We start from the raw sequence: 23,437 nt of genomic DNA on the forward strand, positions 1-23,437 counted from the left end.
TGGGACTGTCCAGGTGTAAGTTGGAGATGTGTAACACTGATGGCCCAGTAGCATCCATCTGTTGACTCAGGTAATTGTACACTCCTCTGGGGGGGCTCCCCCAAATGGAAATGGCTTAAGGAGGATTGTCACTTAGCCTCTGACCAAGCAGAATAGCTTCTGGTAGTGAGAATAAAAAGTTCCTATTCTCTAAGGAAATCACTAATAATTCTTTGGCCATAGGAACAATTCCCAGTTTTAAAGCTGTCTCAAGCAATTAATGACATCTTGACAGAAGGAACCATGCTTCTGAAAGTTAGCCAGTCAACAATAGCCTCAGTCCAATGGTGATACTTCTGAGTTAAAGTTCAGCTAATCCTCAAACACTCCACTTGTAAAAGTCCAACAATCTCTAAACACCACAGTTCCCAAAACCCCACATAAAAGCAACAGTTTATTTGTTTGTTTGTTTGTTTCAGATATTAAGTGGTAACCTCTTCAATCAACAGTGAAAGTATTTATTTCTTCCAGCTGAGGGAAAAGGCTTATAAAATTCATACACAATCCCATTACTCTGAAATTCATATTTGCTGCAGTATTTGCTTATGACTCATTCCATTTGATCTTTATCTTTCCCTATGAGGAAGAAGATTGGCAGTCAAAGCTTTCTATTGATTCTCATTTGTGGAAACAGGTCACACAGCTGGTTGGTGGCAGGGTGGGGTGTGTGGGTGCTTCATTCAACTTTCCCATGATCCCAGCTACCCAACCATGGTTTAGCCTCTCAGTGCTCTGAAGGAATTACTAGGATTCTTTCTCTCATGTAAAAAGCTCACCACTGTAATAGAGGAATCAAGGCTAGCCTGTTGCTTTGATGATAATAGCAAGACATTTGACACATCAGTTTTTGCCAACTATGAGTTGGGCTATTGGAATTGGATTCTCAGCAAATATTTTCTTATTTAAATAAAGCATATATAAAAATGACTGCCTGACAAGGTAGGAAATGGCAAGGCCCTAAAGAGGAGGGGAAAGGTGCCAGGAGAACTTGGAAGAAGGTAAGGTTATTCCTATGTGGGGATCAGGCAGGCTTTCTTGGATGAAAAGGCTCTTAAACTAAACCCGGTAGGACAACTGAGATTACCAAATTCAACAGCACATATATAATTCAGAGGATGAGTGATTCACCACCCCCATGCTGTGATCCCTGGAATGGGTATTTAGCCATCTCCATGGGACCATATGCCCATCTCTGGTGGGATCACAGAACTGTATCTGGTTTCTAACCTTGCAGAAGACACAAGGGTCCCTCCATAGATTCAACTCACTTAAGCAATCTAGGTCTCAATCATATAATTAAAAGGCCAAAAGGATCCATTCCTCACCTGGGAAAACTGGGCAAAGCTGCGATCTGAAAACAAGGGCACGTGTCCCAACAACTCATGGCAGATGTCACTGAAAGACAGAAAGCACAGAGCTTGGAGGTAAGGCGTGTTATAAGCCAAATCAGACTCAGTCTTTCTATATGAGAAATGAGCCGGTAGAAAGGAAGTGAGCCATTCAAGTTTATGACCTCATTCCCAAGCATAAGTGGTACGTAAAGCTTGGGATCAGATGAGGCAAGGTACAAAAGAAAAGGAAGAAGGGGAAAGAAAAGTAAGGGGCAAGTCAGGGAACAACAACCAGGGGGTCTTAAGTGTATGCTCAGTGGGGTTCCGAACAGAAGAGCCAAAATTCCTATGGACTTCCTCCTATACACCTGAGCAAGCTGTGGGTCATGAACATTTCCCATCCCAAGTCTTCATCTTGGTATTGACATCCTGGGCAGATGCAATGTGCTCAGGTATTCCCCATAAGAAATAAAAATTAAATTAAAAAAATAGTGTTGTTCTTTTCTTATTCTAGAGGGGGGCAATAGTCAGAGAAGAAAATTTACATTTATTTAACATATTATGTGCCAGGTTCATTAGGAATAGGTCTTTTCTGATTTGTAGTTATAAACTTTGTGGACAGGAAAAAAATCATTTTGGGCATCCTACTGACTTTTTGTATAAATTGCATAAGTCCTATTTGATTAAGAAGATGGCTAAATGCCAACAAAAGGGCTCAGTGTCCAGCCATTCTCTATCTCCAGACAAGATGCATCCAGACATAAGAAGATTATAATCATCTAGATGTATATTCTGAAGTTATTGAGTTACTTTGGCCACCACTTGTTCCTGTTCACATTTGGAACATCATAGTTCTGACTCTTATAATCCCTTTGGAGCTTGACTGTGACCTCTTATTCCCATGGCCAGGGGAGATCTGAATGTGTAGTTCACAAGATGCCCAAATCTCCTATCAGTATGGTCTACTGGACAGAGAAAATACCCTGGAGAGATGATCTCTCTCTTTGTGCTACCATCAAACCATCCAGAAAACTAGTCCTGTGGATCAGCCTTCCATGAACCCAAACCTCATTCCTGGAGCAGTGAGCAATGGCATTCACTGTGGTTGGATACTGGTAGCAGGAGAAGAATACTCACGGTTCAGGGGTATACATGGGTTTGGACCCATGTCTGATGTACTGAGTGCAGTGGAAAACTCGGAAGGCCAGGCCACCCAAGAAATCACGAGAGGAAAGTAGGCCAGCCACAGGTCGGAGGCGGAATCCAGTGCAAGCTGTGAAGCAGAGAAAGAAAACTCAAAGCCTATCATGGCAGAGCCAGAGGTGCCTGAAGACCATTAGGTAGGAAAGCAATACTCCCAACCATCTAGCAGCATGGGTATGGATGCCAAGTAGACTTGGCTTCACATCTCTGCCTCTACACCTTGTACCTGGGCAATTTGGATCAAATAACTTCATTTCTCTGAGCCTCATTTCCTCCTCTGCAAAATGTGGATAGGTATTCACTAGGGTTATTCCAAGAATCAAATGAGCTAATAAATATAAAGTACTTAGCACAGAGCCTAGCACATTGGAGTATTTAATAAATTTAGCTTTCATTATTGTTTATTAGGATGAAACATTTATTCCTTATTTCTCATGTCTCTAGAGTGGGGAGGGTTTTCATTCCACTTCCAGAAGGGAAGAGTATAAGAGGAACCCTTCCAGCTTCTCTACTGCCCTTCACACACTACACCATGGAAAGAGCAAGGACTTCTCTGATTGGAGCATTTGGGAAGAGAAAATGAATATTCTCAATTTGATCCCTTTGGACCTTTCTCTCCTGACTGCCCACAGAGGAGCACATTCTGGTCTGCTCTGGGCCATGCAATAGAATATACACTTCACCAGTGAATTGGTAAAAAAGTTTACATAATTCAGAGGTGAAATATTAGAAAGTCCATTTTGTTTGTCAGCCATACTACATTCTCCAAGTAGCTTTTATCAGTAATAAAGTTGATTTTTTTATCCTCTCTCTGGTTCCTATTTCTGGCTCTCAATTTATTTCAAACTTGGAAGGAGAATAATAATCACAGTGATGATGACGACAATGATGATGATAGCTAACACTATATACTGCCCACCATATGGCAGACACTGTTCTACACGCTTTATAAATACTAACTAGTTCTCCTAATAACCCTATGAGGTAGATGCTCATATTATTTCCACTTTACAGATGGGGAAGCTGAGACACAGAGAAGTTAAAGTTCTTGTCCAAGGTCACAACTACAATCAGTCTGGCTTCAAAGTCTATTCCTTAGTTACTTCTCTATAACGCTCCAGCTGCTAGTATTACCATTTTATTATCTCACTATTGGCCATGGAAACATGGATAATTAGCCAGAGAATGTCTTTAGGACATCCTTGCCCCTGTACCTATGTTTTCTGGATCTTCAGGCTGAAATTCACTCCACTTGGCCTCTCATTCCCCTCTTTATCTGATAAGTAGAGACTGTCCAAATAGAAGGGATCTGAAAGGTCATCTAACCCATCCCCAATCTAACCCAGCTACCATTTTTCTCCCTGCCACATAATTTCCCTGGCTCCTTGCCCCAGAGCTGACCATACCATCTCCATATAGCTCAGAGGCATAGAAACTTCTTCATTTCTATAAACCTGTGGTCTGTCTTCCTACTTTCTCTCATTCCACCTGGCACATACTAAGTGTTTAATATGTGTTAGCTGATAGTTTTATTTTGGTTTTGCTGAATTAATGCCTCCTGGCAGAAAGGAAAATACTTATCTCACTTGGAAATGATGTGCAGAGGCCAGTCATCCCAATAACGTATTTCCCCACAGAGTTACTCAGATTCCAATTCAGCCCCAATTCACTGAGCACCTATTGTATATGTAGCACCATGCTGGGTGTTTTCACCTGCAATGTCTTATTTCATTCCCACAATTTCCCTAAGAGACAGTCTATTTGACAGATGACTAAACTGAGGCAGTTTCCCCCAAATAGAGAGGGTCAAAGCAAGATTCATACCAGTTGGATGCACAGACTTAGAGCTCAGGGCTCTTGGCATTGTCACAAAGAGCACATTTCTTACACAAATGCACACTGCAGCCATCTCACAACACAGCAGGAACTACAAGGAGAGCCTTGCCTGGGCACCTGGGGCTTTGAGTATGGGAAAAAGTGTTTTTCAGAGACATGGATATGGCAAAATCCATACATGATGCCTTGTCTTGGGTGAGAGTGGGACGAACAGTGGAAGCTAGTCGTGAGACAGAACACAGCAGTGAAATGCTTTTTGGAGAATCAACCTGCATGCATTACCACAAACACACACACTAGCTTCAATTTACTTTCTTCCCTTTCCCTTCCCTCCCTCCTCCCCTTTTGTCCCTGAAGTGGACTTACTCTGCAGAAATTGAGAAACCTCTTCCAGCTGGGGAATGTTATCTTCGCGGAAGCCACAGTACTTTTCCAGAAGTGGGAAGATGTGATTGTGCTCATAGCAAGCATGGGTTTTATACAAGGACTTCAGGGTCCTGAATACCATCCCCCATGTATTCTTTTCTTCCTCCGTATATTCCACTTGAGGTATGGGCTGACCACTAGAATACAGGCATGAAATATTTGTCTCCAGCAGGGCAGGTGTAAAGAAGAGGAAGAAGGAGCATTAGCAGAGAGAGACAGGTGCAGAGTCTCTGAGCTGCTGTCACCTGGACTGCAGGGGATTTCATAAGTTATTTGAAAGAGGAAAACTCTATTTCATGATATAGGAAACATTCATGTAATTTGGTTAAGCAATGATCCAAGCTCTCAGCTCACCTACCACACCAAAGATTTGTTCTCACTTTGGAAAATCACTTGGCCTTTCTGTTCCCCTATCTCTCCAATTATTTACCCAGGGTGGAAGTTCACTTAACTTCAGGGACCCAGCAGGTAACATAAATGGGTAAAGTAGCAGGTATGGACAATAAGAGGGTGAGAGCTGAGACAACTGAAGAATGCATCCTCTTTCTAAACAAAGGCATCCAAGTTCAAGTAAAGCAATATCATGTGTTGTATTGTGTCAACTAACGTAATTATATCTGTGGGATAAAGTGGATCTAATTTGTGGACCATGAGTTTGAGACCCTTTTGGTGGGCATGCACTTGCTGGATTTGATATTTCTGACCTTAGGAAGCTATAATGGTATTTAAACGCAGGCTAGGTATAAGATCCACTTATGCAACATCTTCTGCTATGACACAACAGAACTACAGGGAACTGGTTAAAGTACATGTGTTGGACCTTGCCCCACAGATCCTGAATCTTTTGGGGAGGGAAAGCCAAGGCATCTGGATTCCAGTAAGCTTCCAGGGGACATAGTATAGCTTGAGACTCATTAGTTCCAAGGTCTTTTTGAAAAACATCTAAGAATAAGCTGTGTTCTCAACAGTAAAAACAAATGAAAATCAAACAAAGCCTGACCTTAAAAACCAGTCACTGTTCTTTGCACTGCAGGCTTATTTTCCAACAGCGTACACAGTGTCTGGGAACAAGGCAGCACTGTTTACTTCAGAATTATGGATCATCTTCAGGCTCCAAAGTAAGGTTTCTCCTGCCCTTTCAAAGTTGTAGCTCATCCAAGGACATTAAAGCAAAGGCACTGTAAATTCCCCCAGAAAGGTGGGCAGGGATTAGGGAAAAATGATAGATTTTTGCTTAGGAATTGAAAGTAGGACAACCTCAGAAGACTCTGTAATGACCATTAGGAATTGTGAAAAAAACATCAGGTAAGCCCCTGCCTGAGGATGCACCATTATTTTAAGGCCAAAAGCTGCTGGAAGGAAAAAGCAGGCTTTGATCATGGACAGAGATGGGTTCACTACTTGGCTCTGCCAGTCCCTAGCTGGATAGTCTCTGGAAATTTAATAAACCTCTCTAGGCCTAGTCTGTGCTGTTATTAGATGGGTTAATAATAAGTAACTATTTGAAAGGTATAGACGAAAATTAGGTGAAATACTATGTATAAAGTACCTAATATTGGTGCTGACCAATAATACCATTGGGTAATGGATAATTATCATTATAACTGATTCTTATTTAAAAAGAAAGGTATTTGCTATTTTGTAACAAATTTTTAAGAGATAGTAACATCCTGGGTACAAAGATGTCCCCCTGGTTGATATTTGCTGTTCTAGGGGTTCAATATCCCTTCCTCATTCCTTCAGTAAATCACCCTCTTCCCCTCTCAGTCTGAGGCTCAGGTGGGAGGAGACTCCACCACTCCCACCTGGGCATGTGACCAGGTCTGGCTAATTAGACTGTCTCATTTCCCTGGTCATAGAGACTGGCTGAGAGATGGGCCCATGTCCTAATCAGAGCCAATGAGACTCAATGAGAAAACCTGTGTGGATTCTGTTGGAAAGAGATAGAACCTCTGATTGAGTTGGGGTTTCAGCCTGGTGGCACTGGGCTCACCTCCAAGAGAGATGAGACCAATGCCAGAGACTAAGGCCAATGTAGAGGACTCTAGAGTCAGAGAGAGGGATGGAGGGAGGGAAGTGTGTGGGACCCTGAACGAGTTATTGTCACTTTCTGGGCCATATGTACATTCACTATAAGGAAGGACAATCAAATCTATCTTATAATGTTGTAATGGTAATCAAATAGATCATATCTCAAGTGTTGCCTGGATATAGTAAATATTTCAGAATTTATTTTCTGTCTCTCACACACACACACACACTAACTTCCATGGTCTACTTAGGAATTAAACACAGCACATTTTATTCCATCTTCTATTTCCATCAAGAGACCTGAGGTTCTATAAGATCCTTGGTCTTTGAAGAAATTATCAATTATTTTTACCAAGTCATGATCTCATTAAGTAAAATAAACTAAGATATTTTAGGAAGAGTGTCAGTTTGGTTTGAAATAAAAAGGAGATTTCTGGTTAAGCCAGTTAGGATTCCTCTTCAAAAAAAGAAGCTTTAAGTAGAAGACATTTTTTCTGAATTATTCTGTCAACCAAATATGGCATTCGAGATATTCCAGCACCTGGCACAGCTGCTTCCCTCTCCTTGGTGTCTTATTTTACTCCAGGTCCTCCCATTCATGTAATTATTACAAGACAAATAATTTGGTGCCCCAAAGGACAACTGTAATTTGTCAGTGTCTCTTCAAACTGATGTTTTAAGACTTATTAAATGTTCTTGGGTTGGGGAGTCAGAGCATTATATGGCAGATGGGCAGAGAAGAGGGTAGCTAGCAGTGGTGGGGTTTAGCTGCTTCTTTATTTTCTATAGTAATTCACTCTGACTCCAAATATTCACATCTCAAAACAAAAGCCCCATAGCTAACCAGACCCACCCTTTCATTCACTACCCCCATTCTCTTTGGCTATAAATTCCAACTCAATCTTTAATTCTCAGCCTAAACTTTACATCTGGCTGACCCATTTGCTCAGTCTACATTTAAACTCCTAATGATATGCCTTATGACACCTGAGTTTTGACTTTGGTAATACCTATTGTATTTATTGTTGCTTTTGTCATTGTCTTTCCCAGTGTTCCCCCAGATGACATGGTCTCTGTTGGTCTTGCTCTTGGGGTAGGCTCTGGAATTTAATAGATATATCTTATCACCTGATCAATATCCTGTGATTCTATGACTCATGATGCATGAGTTTGTGCTTTATTCCCCTTGTGGAATAATGAATGGCAAAGTGCCAGAGATCTGAATGTGGGGGCTATTGGCATGGAGGGTGGCAGAAGCCAAGGAAGAGGGCCAAAGTTTAGTCCTGAAAGACATTACAACTTCTGGGGTGGGATGAACAGGCCAGGGAGAACTGAGAAGCCTCAGAAAGGAAGGAGGGAAACCAGTAGAGACTGGAATACATTCAATACATTCGATTCTCATTATATATGGTAGTTATGCTACATACAGTCATCTGAACACTGAACCATTTGTCCAAAAGGAAACCAGGACTTGGGTCCCATGAGCTTCTGGTCACATTTTAGTCAAATGACAATATTAATCTTGTTTTGTGTGAGCTTTTATATAAAGAAATCTTATTTAGTACATATGGTTGAGTCATCAACATTGTACTCAACAGCACTATAACTCATGCCTGAATGAGGCTTACCTAACATACGTGTATTTTCTCCATAAGGCACATCCCAGCCTTCTTGCACTTAGGAACCCCACACAGCACTTCACCACCACGCTGGGGGGCCATCTTAAACAGCAAAATTGCCAATAAAAAGTACAAAAAATTGGCAAATGTGGATCTAATCTAAATAGATCTCAAAAAGAACAGTTGTTTACAGATGAGAACTGGAATAAGAAAGTGGTGTCACCTTGTTCAACCTGGAAACTTGTGTATCAGGCAACTCAAACTTTTCCCCATTCTTGTCATGTCTAGGAATGATCGCAGAAGTGCCACAGTATTGATTTGGAAGTCTCAAATAAATGTAAGCAAGTAATCCTTGAATAATGAGAAGCCACTGTGCCAGATACCAAGCTGAGACCATTTCAAAAATAGGCTTTGAATTTGAGAACAAATTCAGCCTTACTAGCCACATGACCTTGGCCCACATCACTTAACAATCTGAGATGCATCTGTAAAAATCGAGAAATTGACTAGAAGATCTCTAACATTCCTCAGAGAGCCAGCCACCCATGGATGGTTTTCAATAATCCATTTAACTTACTTGATAAACATCCAGGATGGTGAGGCATTCAATCAATTCCATGCTTCTTCATTAGGTTTAACATTTTTATGGAAAGCTGGTTAGGGGATCCGTTTCTTCCTTCAAATCCCAACAGCCAAGCAATAACTGAATATACTTCCTAAGCAGCTCCTGGATTATGTGGAAAAGTGTGATCTCCTCATTCTGAGAATCCCAGCATTCAGGGAAGAGGGTGAGAATGCTTTGGAGTTAAAGAAACCTGAATTCAAAACTGGATGATGCCACCTACGAGTTATATGACCTTGGCAAGTTACTTAACTGCATGGAGCATTAGTTTTCCAATCTGAAACATAGGGAGTTATTACTAAGACTAAATGAAATCATGGAAGCAAAGCATGTAGCAAAGCCCCAGACATAGCAAGGAGATCATAAATATAATATATTTTTATTTATTACCTGAAAAAGGGCTCATGTCTGTACCTGATTTGATGGTGTCCACCTGACCATGCTAAAGCAAATATAGGGATGGGGGGTGGGTTGCCATGTTCTGTGATTCCTGCTTGTTATAAGCCAAGGCCCAAATGGGCCTAGATTTAAGCAAGGTCAGCAAAGTTCTGGATCTTTCCACTGCCGGAAGTCATTCAGAGAAGGGAATTTTCTTATTTTCTCTGGAGGTCTTTCCATCTGGAAGGTAGGTAACTTTGTATCCAGTAAACAGAGCCCTATCCTCTTCTTTATCTCCCTCATATTCTATCAAAGCTGTTCAAGTACAATTCCCTTAGGGCTCTGGTCAAGTTTTAAGTCTCTTCTTGAGCCTGTCTTTTCTCCCGTCCTTAACTCAGGAATGGAGCTCAGGCCTCAAATACTAAATGTCCCATGGTAGCATTTCTGTAGTTCCTGAGGACTCAAAATAGCAAGAACAGTTCTCTTCCCAAATGACATCTTTGATACTTGCATTTTCCTTTGGCTAAAATAGGGTAGAATCCCAGACAGAAAAAAAATAAACTCATCAGAAAATTGCCCTTCGCAGCTGGGTCAGATCAGATAAAAGTAGAACACTGAGGCAGGGCTCATCTGAAATCTCAAATGATTCATTATTTCAGTAAAGCAGCCAACTCCTCCTTGAATGTAAATGATTCTCTTTTTCCTTCTTCCCTGTTTAATGTGGAGAATACCAGAGGCTGTTTTATTCAGGGCTGAGGCCTTTTATAATTACTTCAGACGTTAGTGCATAAGGACGCAACAAAGCTGGGGAGAGAGCTGGGCCCCTGCTCAGTGGGTAATTTTGTTTTGTCTAGCAGCATTTTTTTTAAACATGTGTTATTAAAGGGAGGGTTTAAACACACACACGCACACACACACACACACACACACACACAAACAGGACTCTCTATGCTAGTATTTTCCAAACTTGGGTGAGGAAAAGGTAAGCTAGGAGTGTGCTCTTCTCTCTTCCCCCAGACAAGCAAAGCGGACTTACTGTCGGTAGTTGTAAGCAATGTCAGCAAACTGCTTTCGTCTGGCTCGATACACAGGATCTTTAAAACCCTAGGAGAAAGGAGACACTTGATTTCTCAAGGCGTGAGCAGAGAGGTCTGGCATATCTATGCACAATTCAAATGGGGGCTCGTGAGCTCTGACAGTCCAGCTCTCCTTCCTCAGATTATACCCTGAAAATAAGGTTTCAGTGAAACTAAGGGTAAGCTTTCCCACCAGGTATTATGAATGGCACATTATCAGCAACACCTTCAATTCAGTGTGGGCCTCTCTGCTATGGAATTCCAAAGTGCAAATGGTGTACAGGTTTTTTAAAAAAAAATCTCATCTACAGCATTTCTAACTTGCCAACTTGCTAAACTAGGCAGTTAGCAGGATAGATGTCTATGACAAAAATATATAATATCCACTAAATACCTAACAATGGTATGTGTCTAGAACTGCTTCCTGACCTTTTATTTTAAGATTTATTTATTTATTTATTTGAGAAAGAGAGAGAGAGAGATAGCACAAGCAGGGGGAAAGGAAGAGGGAGAGGGAGAAGCAGACTCCCCGCTGAGCCAGGAGCCCCGAGTCAGGACTCCATTCCAGGACCTGGAGATCATGACCTGAGCTGAAGGCAGATGCTTAACCACCTGAGCCACCCAGGCGCCCCTTCCTGACTTCTTAATAAACAAACAGGTACATGCTTGCTGCTATTGCAATTTTTAAAAATACTATTCCTTGAGTGCTTACTATGTGCCTGTCTGTGTGGGCTAGGGACTTCTTTTATCTGTAACTCTCACAAAAAACTTGTAAGGTAGATCAGTATGATTATCCCCATCCTTCTAGAATATACAGTGGCTCAGGGAAAAAGGGGTCAAGCAAAGATGAGGCCAGGGTTTGAATCACCCAGTTTCATGTTCTTTTCACTACACTTCAGTAATTGTCAACCTTTATAACATGGCAGGGGCTCAACTGAGAAATCAGTCTCAATATATAAAAATGAAGATAATCATTTCTCCTCTGAGGCTCACCTGCAGGCAGCCTTTCCCCAACAATTCATAAGTAGCATATTTCTAAACAGTGAAAAGAAGCCAAGAGTGTCTTTCAGTGTTAGTGCAACGTATCCCTCAGTCAGAGGTAAGCCCAATTAATTAAAAGGGCCTTTTCCCTGCACTTTCTTCTAGGAGGTCTATGGTTTAAGGTCTTGCATTTAAGTCTTTAATCCATTTCAAGTTAATTTTTGTGAGTGGTATAAGATAGGCATCTAATTTCATTCTTTTTGCATGTGAACATCCAGTTTTCACAACTCCATTTATTGAAGAGATCATCATCCTTTCCCCATCGAGTGTTCTTGGCTCCCTTGTCAAATATTAGTTGACTGCCTATGCATGGGTTTATTTCTGGGCTCTCGATTCTGTTCTATTGATTGGTCTGTATGTTTTTAGCCAGTACCACACTATTTTGATTTCTATAGTTTTGTAATATAATTTGAACTCAGGAAGTGTGATACCTCTACCTTTGCTTTTCTTTCTCAGGATTGCTTCTTCACACTGGTTTTAGCAATGATTTTTTTGGATATGACACCAAAAGTACAAGCAACAAAAGCAAAAGTAAACAAGCAGAACTATATTAAACTAAATGCTTTGGCACAGCAAAAGAAACAACCAACAAAATCAAAAGGCAACCAATGGAATGGCAGAAAATACTGCAAACCATATATCTAATAAGGGGTTAATACCTGAAATACATAAGTAACTCATACAACTCAACCAAAAAATTCCAATTAAAAAATGAGCAGCGGAACTGAATAGGTATTTTCCAAAGACAAAATAACACATAGCTGGTAAGTACCTGAAAAGATGCTCAACACTAATCTTCAGGGAAATGCAAATCAAAACCACAATGAGATATCACCTCACACCTGTCAGAATGGCTATCATCAAAAAGGCAGGAGATAACAAGTTTTGACAAGGATATGGAAGAAAGTGAACCCTCATGTACTATTGATGGGAATGTAAATTGGTGTAGCCACTATGGAAAACAGTATGGAGGTTCCTTAAAAAATCAAAAACAAAACTACCATAAGAGCCAGCCATCTCACTTCTGGGTATGTATCTAAGGGAAATGAAAACAAGATATTGAAGAGATATTTGCCCTCTCATATTCACTGCAGCATTACTCACAATAGCCAAGGCAGATGTTGATCAAAGGGTACAGACTTGCAGCTATAAGATGAATAACTTCTGGGAATCTAATGTAAGCATAGTGACTATAATTAATAATACTGTATTATACACTTGAAAGTTGCTAAGAGAATAGATCTTAAGTATTCTCATCACACACACACACACACACACACACATACACAAATGGTAAACATGTGAAGTAATAAAGATATTAACTAACCTTATAATAATTTTGCAATATATATGTGTATCAAATCATCATGTTATACACTGTAAACTTACACAATGTGATATGACAATTATACCTTAATAAATCTGAAAAGGGGGGTATTTTACAAAACGAAAATGACTGTAATCTAAATTTTAGAAAGACATGAGACTAGCATCATCACTGTAGGACTTGCTTTGTTCCTTCCAAGCATTTCCCAATAAGCGATAACATCTACCCCTTTAGCTTGCTCAGCGAGGAGCCTGCTTCTCCCTCTGCCCATCCCCTTGCTTGTGCTCTCTCTCTGACAAATAAATAAATAAAATCTTTAAAAAAATCAATCAATCAATCAATCAGAGCCTGCCAGCAATTCCAAAGAATCAGGGAGATATATATATATATATATATATATTATATATATATATATATATAATCTGAGACTCTGTAACATAGAGTCTGGCATATGGAAAGAACTACAAACACTGGTTGAAAGAAAGAAGGAAAGAGGAGGGAGGGAGAGAGGGATGAGCAGAGGGAAGGAAGAAAGAATTTCTTAGTTTGTTTATTAAGATAAACAAATTTTGAGAAATAGAGAAATTTAAATGTTTCATATTGGAAAATTAAAATTGCCATAAATTTTTATTCCAAACCTAAATCTCAAGTAAATTAAGTGATCATTCAGTTTAGAAAAGATTCCATGACACAGTTACTACAAAGCATAGCTCTTCGGTTTTCCTTAGAGTACTAAATAGTTTGGAATCATTCATTACAGGTAGGAAGGCTTAGGAATCTAAAAACTTAAAACTACCCTTGGCACACTTCTACTGGATGAAGATAAGTTGCTTGGGATGATACAGTCAGGAAACTGGGCACCATGATTTAATTTCCAAGTAGTACTAAATGCACCCCTTTAGGAACCTACCTGCCAGACTAAATGTAGAACACATCTCCATACTTAAGACTCAAAATATAAACCTAATTCTTGCCAGTCATTAAGGTTTGATCATCACAGTTATCTTCACCTACCTGTCTTATTTAATAGTCAGGAATAAATGGCTCTCTCCAGCCCCTAAGTATACAGTGTAGACTTTTGCACCTGTAAGTCATCTTGGAAAATACCTATTTCTATATTTTAATCTAGCTATGAGGAAAATGAAGCCCATACAGCCATTTGCAGAACCAGCACCTCTGCTGGGGTTTTCTGTTTGTACCCATGTAGCGGGCTGAGGTTTGAGGGTTGAGCAGGAAACCAGGATGGTGAGGGAAGATTTCCTTTAGCCAGTGGATTTCCACTCCATTATGCTGCCTCTGGGAATGAGATGCCCATGACAATTTCTCTTCCCTATTTAGTTCTTTATCTTTGATCTTTTTTTTTTAATTTAAATTCAACATATAGTACATCATTAGTTTCAGATGTAGAGTTCAGCAATTCATCAGTCAATATACTTTGTCTAGATAGTTCAAAGATATTTCGTCAGAGAAAAAAAGTTTCCTGTAAAATTGTATACCCAGTAGGTATCAACTCTGTCAGAGGGAATATACAAATGAAATAACGGAAAAGTACACCAGAGTCTAACAAATGTTATGAAAATGAGAAACAGTAACTGTGTTATTTTTCTATACTATTTATGCTTTTGAAGTTTTGTACTATAAGTGTGGATTTCTTTTGTAATTAGTAAAAAAGTGAAATAGTATTACAAATCTATCTCAGACCATTATGAAGAAGTAACAGAAGATTCACACGTTGAGTTATATCAACACACACACATACACAGTATATCATATGGATCTTCCATAGGGAAAGTTTCTAATCACAGTCCTTTCCAGCTCAAAGTACCTAATAAGTTCATTATCAGTCTTCAAGAAGCACCCACTGGCCAGGCTGCAAGGACTTCTGTCCCTCAGTTATCAGTGAAAGAGAACTGAGACCTCAAAGTCCATCTCTTGGTTTGGCCTTGCATCATTTGGGCTGCCAGATGACCACAGGGCCTCTGCAGCCATGTGGGGTACACTCTGAATTAAGCACACTCTGAATTAAGCTTCACTTGATGATGACTAATCATCCTGTCTCAATTTAGACTAATAGCAGCAATTTCAGTAGCACTGCATGTAATTTATTTATAATCACCCTGTCTCAATTAAGCTAATAGCAGCAATTTCGGTTGCACTGCATGTAACCAAGTATGTTTTGACAGGAAAATATATTGTTGGTGAAGGAGGAGTGGGCAGGAGGGGGAAGAGGGGAGGAGTGGAAGGGACAGAATGGAGAGAATTCTACATGATGCACAGTTATAACATCACCTGCAGTCTGTATGCAAACACTTTCCTTAATCTTGGAATTTTTGTTACTTGGGTGTTGAAGTGTGTGGTTTTGTTGTTGTGGGGATTTCGGGGAGTGGGTAACTACATGGTAAAGTCTTCTGGGTATTCTAGACTGAGATCTTTATTTTATCATTTCTTGATGTCATGGCTGAGGTTAAACCTCAGAAATGCCATCTTTAGACTAGCAAGGAGAACAGGGGGTTTCAAGTCAGACGGGCTGGGTGGATTACTAACCCCAGTCACTAGGAGCTCGGCTTGAGGTTAGTCAGTTCAACTCTCAAACCTACGTTTCTTCATCAGTAAAATGAGACTGTCAGCTACCTCACAGTATTGGGTGGGTTAGATTAGGTAACATAGGCAGAGCACCAAGTAATAATCTGAATTTAAAAAATGATGTATTTGTACAAAATGGTGGGAAATCCAAAAACTGAGAAATCTGGCTCAGAACACAAAAAGGATAGAGTCTGTAATGGGTCACTGAGCCCCATCACCCCACCTTGGACCTTCTAAGCAGCATCTGTAGAATTCTTACCTTGCAATTTCTATTTCATCTATGCCAATAATGAGAGGCTGTTTGCATTCCATCAATCCCACACCAACTGGAGGAAGGATGGTACACAGGAGAAAGAGGTTCAAAGTGGTACAGTATCTGCCAATGTCATCCTGCAGGCACTGGCCAGAGATTTGCAAACTAACAGACCAGGGCAGCACTGACAACAGCCCCACCGCCCCTTGCCCACTCTCTATTGCTGGCCATGGCCGCCACCAATAAGGCCAAGAAGTCTGTTCTGGAAAGGATTCAGATACCTGGTTGTCCAAGCCAATAACCTGGGAGTCATTGTTTTACTTCTCTCTTCCTCTCTTCCTTCATACCCGATAATCAATTTTTGTCCATTCTTCCCTCCAAATATCTTAAGTCTGTCCTTTTTACTTTTTTCTCACTGCTACCCCTTAGTTCAGGACCCCGTCACTTCTCGCCTGGACTACCATAACTGCTTCCCAAGTGGCCTTTCTTTGAGTTCTCTCCATGCCTCCCCCCTCATGCAGCCCAAGTAGATTTATGAAGTGCAAATCTGGTGGGGTCACTCCCTTCCTTAAAAACTTTCAATGGCCTCTCATCAATTTTAGGATAAAGTCCAAAATTTTTAACACAGTCCAAAAGGCTTTGTGTGATCTGGCTCTGCCTATGCTTCCAACTCTGTGTTGAACTACAATTGGAGTTCCACATGCTACATTCCAAATTCATCCAAATTGGTCTGATTTTAATTCTTTAAATACATCATGCTTTTTCCCACATTAAGGCCTTCACACATGCTGTTCCCTTTTATTGGAATACTCTTTCCCACTCTTCCAGACCAATAAGCTACAACTTGGCCTTTCCATCCTGCATTTTTAGAGACCTTTCTTGCTTTTTCCTAAGTTTATTGGTTTTCCTCTATAATACACTTTCTCAATAACCTGAGTGTTTCTCTTTTCAGATAATCATTATGCTTGTTAATATTATTAAACTCAGGACTCTGTTTGTTTCACTTATCACTGGATTTTCAGTGCATGGCATATTTTTGAGTAGGAGTTGTTAAAAAAATTATGCAAAAAAATTAGATCACTGCCTAACAAGCTTGCTGTACTCAAGGGACGTGTATATTTGTTTGATGTGCAATTTACTACTTAGTAAGGCCCAAACTCTTCAAGGTAAGATGCTGACTTATAGAAGATGGATAAGTAGCAAAATATTTATTTTATGATCAAGTTGCAAGTGATTTCTGTCCAATAGGGAAAGGAACACTCACGGTTATGGCTTTATTGCCTTCTAGAATATTAATCACTTGTATAGCAATCTCTGTGATCTTGCTCCAGCACTAGATTTTTCAAAGACCATCCATACTTTGGTCTTTTGTAGCTTCCTTCACACCAGTGTTGTCATCTGGCTGCTTTCTTCACTACTGAGTTAATGGATTTTTGACAAATGTTGACTATATACCTGTATGACAGTTGTTTTTAACTTTTTTTAAATGATGCCTTGACAGAGCAACTTAGGAGGAATGCAACAAGTCTTTGATGACTGACATCCTTACAACAGACTCTAATGGGGCCCTTGGATGGAGAAGTTTGAATGGGAGAAAGGAAGAGAAGAAAAGCACTAGAAATATAGCCCTGCTCTTGGGAAGGGCAAGGCTCTTTCTGGAGAGAAGAGAAACTCAATATCTGTATCTGAAAGACTGAAAAACAGTTTGAAAGCTTCAGGTAGTAGAAGAAAGGACAGTGTGTTGACTAATATTTTTTCCCCCGGAAAGCCCCCCAGTGCAGATCTTCAGCTTTAGACACTGGCGTAGGCACCAGGGGAACTGGAATAGGGAACTCTGGGGTTAAGGTCTGTGTGGCAGAGGCTCCCCAAGATCTGTGTTTAATCCTTCTTTCAGAGAACACTGCTCAACCACTTTTCTCAGTCTTCTTTGAAGTTCATAGTGGCCATGTGACCGGGCTGCAATCAATAAAATTTGAGGGAAGGTTGTGAGTCACCTCCAGACCTGACCCATAAAGACCTGGGAGTGATTCTCACTCCCTTTTCCCATGTGCTGGAAGAATGAAAAGGGCTCTGAGGACTTGAAGGAAGGTGCAACCATTTAGTGGAAGGGACTTAGTCTCTGCAAGACTGTGTGGAGCAATTTCCTTACTGACCTACACTGGAAATAATCTTTCAGTGGGTTAAGCCATGGAGCTTTGGGGATTGTTTGATAAGCAGTTAGCCTACCCTACTTGTTAGAGGGCTCAACTCACATCTTCCTCTTTCCAGAAGTCCTCTCTAACAATTCCAGTTCACAGTGACCTTAGAACCGTTAACACATGCCATCTGATTCTTTAAACCTGGTGTTTAATCATGTACTTTTGTGTGTTATGATTTAAACTAAATATTACCCAAACTGCATTCCATGGAACACTACCATTTAAGATAATGTTGCTAGGTATTCCATGGAAAGGGGTTCCATAAGTAAAAAAATTTGAGGGACGTTAGGTTGAATGAGTCTCATGTTCGCAGGACTTGCCAAAGTCCCAAATGAGATAATGGGACTTGCATATGCTTAAAATGCAGTTCTAGAATACACTGTTTCTCATTTTGATCATGAGAATTTTTTTCCATAGATTATAGTTTGGGAAGCATGCATATTACCCTTTCACTTGTGTGGGGGGGGTGGGTGTATCTATATATCTATATCTTATGCCTTCTATGAGGTTACAGTTCATGAGGAAGTGAATTTATTTTTCTCTGATGCTCTGTGCTCAAAGTATGAAACACCATGCACACAGTCCCATAGTATCAGCGTCAAAACTTGGCCTGGGGAAGAGGTAGGTGGAAGGCTTCAAGGAGGCCAACATATGAGTTGGGCCTTAGGAAATGAATAGAGGTTTTGTAGCAGGGAAAGAACAGGTGAGCAGATAAGGAAAAGCATCCCATGTGAAGGAGACCACATAGACAGGCCCAGAGAGGCTGGGGAATGGTCAGAGAAAGGAGACTCAGTCTTAGAATGGAAATCAAACAGACCACTTGGATTCTGACTTTGTAAATACATAACCTGTAAGCTGTAAAGTTGTAACCCAGTCACCTCTGGCACCCCCTTTGGAAAGAGTAGACACCACTCCCTCCTGTACCCCACAACTGGAGGCCCCTGGAGGACATGGGTCATGTCTTATGAATCATTTCAGCTCCCCGTTCCTTTACATAGCCTGGGACGCAGGTCTCCCTCTCTGAAATTTCTCATCTGAATGAGAAAACACAACGCTCCCAGGATGGCTATCACACCTAAATTTTAAAAATGCCGGTAAAGCATTTAGCACAGTGACTGGCACACAGTCTATGCTCAAGAAATGCGAGCTGCCAGGATCACTTGCTTAGTAAATAGTTGGGGAAGGGAGGAAGGCAGAAGGGGAGGAGGGAGGGCAGGACACTGGCAACAACAGAAAGAAGGCTGAGTGGAATGCAGCTATCCTATTTCATTCTCCCACTTAGCTAACCCTGGGACGCAGATGCCCTTTACCCTCTGTTGCAGGAACAATCCTTCCTTGGCTACATTTCTCAGAGTGGTTATTTTGGAGACCCTGAAGTGAGATATTGAGTTAAACATCAGTGCACACTGCCAAGGGCAGGGGAGCGTACTGCGGCGGGGACAGAGTGGAACAGAGGGTCCTTTTGGGAAGAACACCCGCCACTTCTCACACATGGCAGCCAAGGCCTGTGGGGCCCGAGGGAGTGTGGGGAAGCACTCTGGAGGGTTTACTCTGTCCTTGGCCCATTGGTTCCCAGGCTCTGATGAAGGAACAGAGAGAGCCTGGCCTCCTCAGTGGGAAGACTGTGTACCTGACAAAATTGTTCTTTTATGATAAAATTCATCAGAGCGAGAGGCCAGGGAACCAAAAATGTGGGCTGGGTCTGTAAGGAGAAATGAATTCCAGGGAATTTGATGACCAGCTCATCTGCCTGAAGAGACACAAGGATAAGAAGATGGAAATGTCCACATCTGTGGCCTCTTCCCTCTTTCCCCTCTGCCCCAAGGGAGCAGCAAGTATGGCCAGTGGAAGGGTCTTGGGTTAAGGCAGGAGGCGTGGAGGCTGGTAAGAGGAAGAAACACCCTGATGGGCTGCTTTCATGGGCTGGGTCAAGGTGGCCAGACGGCTTTTCCAGAGGAATGATCTCTTTGCAGACGCTTTGCTCCCAAGGCCCACAGCCAAAGACCTGTCGAAGGGGATCTGGAGCCTCTTCTGGAGCACGTCTACTGCCCCTGGGCCCCACAGGAGAAGGCTGCACCATCCCCAGGAAGGTGAATGGGGATCAAAATCCTCCAACCTTACCTTTAGGTTTTTGGGGGAGAAGGTGCTTAAGTATATATTTATTAGGAGACTGAAATATGATTCCTATCCTGAGCTAAGTAGTTTCACAAGTAAGAATCAAGGAAGCTATGGGGCATCCTTGTCAAGATGCACAGGCCAGAAAACTACTGTAACAGGGAGACTAGAAACATGCTTGCCATTGGGGGTTGCTTAGTAAGTTATGGCAATGCACGAAAAATTATACATATAATAATTGTATAATTTAATTTAATAGCTTAAAAATTTAATAATTCATATTAATGTCTAACTAGTAGAAAGAGAGACGGGGGAAAGAGATGGGGAGAGGAGGAAGGAAGCACACCAAAATTAACACCAATTATTTCAGGACAGTGTGACAATAGGTGATTTTTTTTTCTAGTTTCAAGTCTGGGTGTCAGGAGGGAATTCACCTTTGTTTCTGTTAATAAAATAGTTTCTCACTGTAAAAAAAAAAATGCAGAATACCATCAAGAGGAAAAGAGAAGTAACTGGAATCATGGGTGATCTTCATTTTCTTCCCTCATGCTTTTCTGTATTTTTAAGTCCACTATGAGGGATTTACTATTTAAGTGAAAATAAGCAACATGTGTTCATATTTTAAAAGGCCAGCCAACTCCAGAAATAACTCTCTCTTTGTCTCTGGGAAAGCACTGGAATTTCTGCTACTGGGCTGGACCTTTGTCTTCTGGCTCTGTGAGCACTGGAGTAAGAGTCTTAAGACCCAAAGATTAGCACAGGACCTTAGAAAAGTCATTTACTCTCACTGGGCCTCAGTGAATCTATCTGTAAAATGGGAACATCTGCTTTGCTTCCTGCAAAGAGCCTTTGTGAAGATCAAGTTCACAACTTACTCAACTGTGAAGACCCACAGAGATGTAAGAAAACAGACTCCAGATGAAATGTAGACACTCTCACTCAGTTACACTAAACCACTAGAAATGAAAACAGCTTCCAAGTCATTTAAAGATGAAGAAGCCATTTGCCGGCAGAGATTAAGTGACAGCCCATGTGATGGTGGCACTTTCCACCTAAGGAGGATGTCAGAACTGGCCCTGGCCCTGAGTCCAGCCTGAGCTGCTCCTCCCTGGAATCCTCCACCCCCACAAAAAATGGTGAAGTTCCCCCATCCTGGTCTTCTTCTCAGAAACCAGTAGGGAACCTGCTCCCCTGCCCACCAGACACAGGACACAGTCTGAGTTCTTTGTCTGGTACATCAGACCTTTTTTTTTTTATTACTTTTTTAAAGATTTATTTATTTATTTGAGAGAAAGAGAGAGAGCAAGCACAGGGAGGGGCAGAGAGAAACTTTAGCAGACTCCTTGTTTAGCTCAGCTCAGAGCCCAGTGCAGGGCTCGATGCAGGGCTCAATCTCACGACCCTGAGATCATGACCTTGAGATCATGACCTGAGCCAAAACCAAGAGTCAGATGCTTAACCGACTATGCCACCTAGGGGCCCCACATCAGACCTTTTAAAATCTGGCCCTCACGCCTAATGCACTAGCCAGTCATTTCAAAATATTCTGCATTTCAAAATATTCTGGATACTTTCAGGACACTGGGTCTTTGCACAATATGTTCCCTCAGCATCTTCTACTCAGGGTTTAGGATCTAGTTCCAATGTCACCACTGCCCTGCTGTACCTGGCAGAGCTGTTAGTGGTTTACTGTTTCCCAAACCCCTGACTTAAACCTCTGTAGTTGTCTGAAGACAGAAAGAAAGATGATTTACATATATATGTGTGTTTGTGTGTATGTGTGCATACATACATACATACGTATATATACATATAAACAATAGTTTCCGGAGGCCAATCCATATTTGCGCCAACAATAGTAACGACCATGATAACCATGGCAGTGATGATGTATAAGAAGACACCCTACAAATGTCTGTCCTACAAGCAAACAAATGAAGACACATTCCTGGGGATCAGGGAGTGGAGTAGGGTCAGGGAGGGGAGCACTGAAAGGGTCTGATTGGAAGGGCCACCGACACGGAGACTCACAGGATGGTCTGCATCCAGTTCCGCTCCATAGCTGAGAATCTGATTGGCAAATCTGTCGAGCTCTTGAATGGTTCTTGGGAACCAGGGCACTGAAACACAGAAAGGGCAAAGTCCTGAGCTGAAGATTGGCAGGACATGGCCAAAGGCCTCACCAAGGTCAGAAGCATGGATCAGCCCCAATTAGACAAACCAATGGGGGGAACATGGGGTCCCATATAACCCCCAACTTACTATAATACAAAAGTTAACGCCCATTTTTCTTGGAAACTATAATTTTTTTTTTAATTTCAGCTTTGTGGAGGTTTACCTGACAAAATTATAAGATAAAGTATACATCATTGTGATTTGACATAGGTACACATTATGAAAGCATTTTCCCCATCTAGTTAATTAACACACACATATTTATTTTTCGGGGTTAGTAAAAACACGTAAGTTCTACTTTCTTAGCAAGTTTCAATTATGTAATACAGTGTTATTGACTACAGTCGCCATGTCTTATACTAGGTCCCCAGATCTTACTCACCTTATAGCTGAAACATACCCTTTTACCAACCTCCCCCTCTTTCTCCCAGCCCCCAGCCCCCAGCAATCACTTATCTACTGTCTGTTTCTATGAGTTTGGTGCTTTTTTTTTAGGTTCCATATATAAGGAATACCATGCATTATTTGTCTCTGTCTGGTTTATTTCACTTAGCACCTTAGAAAATAATTTTAAAACATCTTCCCAAACATATTCTTTTTCCTGAAGATTTTCTCTGAATTATCTCAAAATTTACCTCCCTCCCACCTATTATGGTATAGTGGGGTGGTTTTTGATGGTTTTCTTTAGTAGCAGAGTATTACATGTAACCCCAGAATATAAATCAGATAAAACCAGAGCTGTTCTGTTTTATGCAAGGATAAGCCCATGAGACCCCATCTTCCTATCACATATCTCCCTCCCAAAGTTTCCCAGGCATCATCGTGGCAGAATCTTTGATGCCCAAGCCAATTTGAAAGTCACTGATGAAACAGAATGGAGTCAGGCAGTTTAGGATTTGACAGTGCTTTGTAGGACGTAAAGAACCCACAGGCTTGCTTCTGGAGTAGCCTAGTGGGGGAGTAGGTGAGGCCTGAGCTGTGTGGCCTACGGGGAAGAAGACACATGGAGGGTGGAATTGTTCCAGGAATGAACAGAGACTAGGACCTTTTGGACTGAAAGGTCCATGAGCGGAGAAACCATGAGTGCCTTGTAGTTCAGGTGCCCGGAGGAGAGGGAGGGCTTGGGGGTGGGGGGTGAGAAGCGATGGAGGAAGGAAGGAAGGAAGGAAGGAAGGAAGGAAGGA

At 41.3% G+C, this 23,437-nt stretch overlaps 1 protein-coding gene across 3 annotated transcripts in view; it reads right to left on the minus strand.

Moving 5' to 3' along the window:
* Positions 1-23,437, minus strand: part of PAH (phenylalanine hydroxylase) — a 105,158-nt gene that overhangs the window by 13,141 nt on the left and 68,580 nt on the right. For all 3 annotated transcript variants that reach the window (XM_032416585.1, XM_032416584.1, XM_032416586.1), the window contains 5 exons: positions 22,110-22,198; positions 10,522-10,589; positions 4,776-4,972; positions 2,508-2,643; positions 1,365-1,434 (listed from right to left, as the gene is read on the minus strand). In XM_032416585.1, the coding sequence (XP_032272476.1) occupies positions 1,365-1,434; positions 2,508-2,643; positions 4,776-4,972; positions 10,522-10,589; positions 22,110-22,198 (560 nt within the window). The remainder of the gene's footprint in view (positions 1-1,364; positions 1,435-2,507; positions 2,644-4,775; positions 4,973-10,521; positions 10,590-22,109; positions 22,199-23,437) is intronic.

Source organism: Phoca vitulina, unplaced genomic scaffold (assembly GCF_004348235.1).
Source record: "Phoca vitulina isolate PV1807 unplaced genomic scaffold, GSC_HSeal_1.0 scaffold19, whole genome shotgun sequence".
Taxonomy (NCBI): domain Eukaryota; kingdom Metazoa; phylum Chordata; class Mammalia; order Carnivora; family Phocidae; genus Phoca; species Phoca vitulina.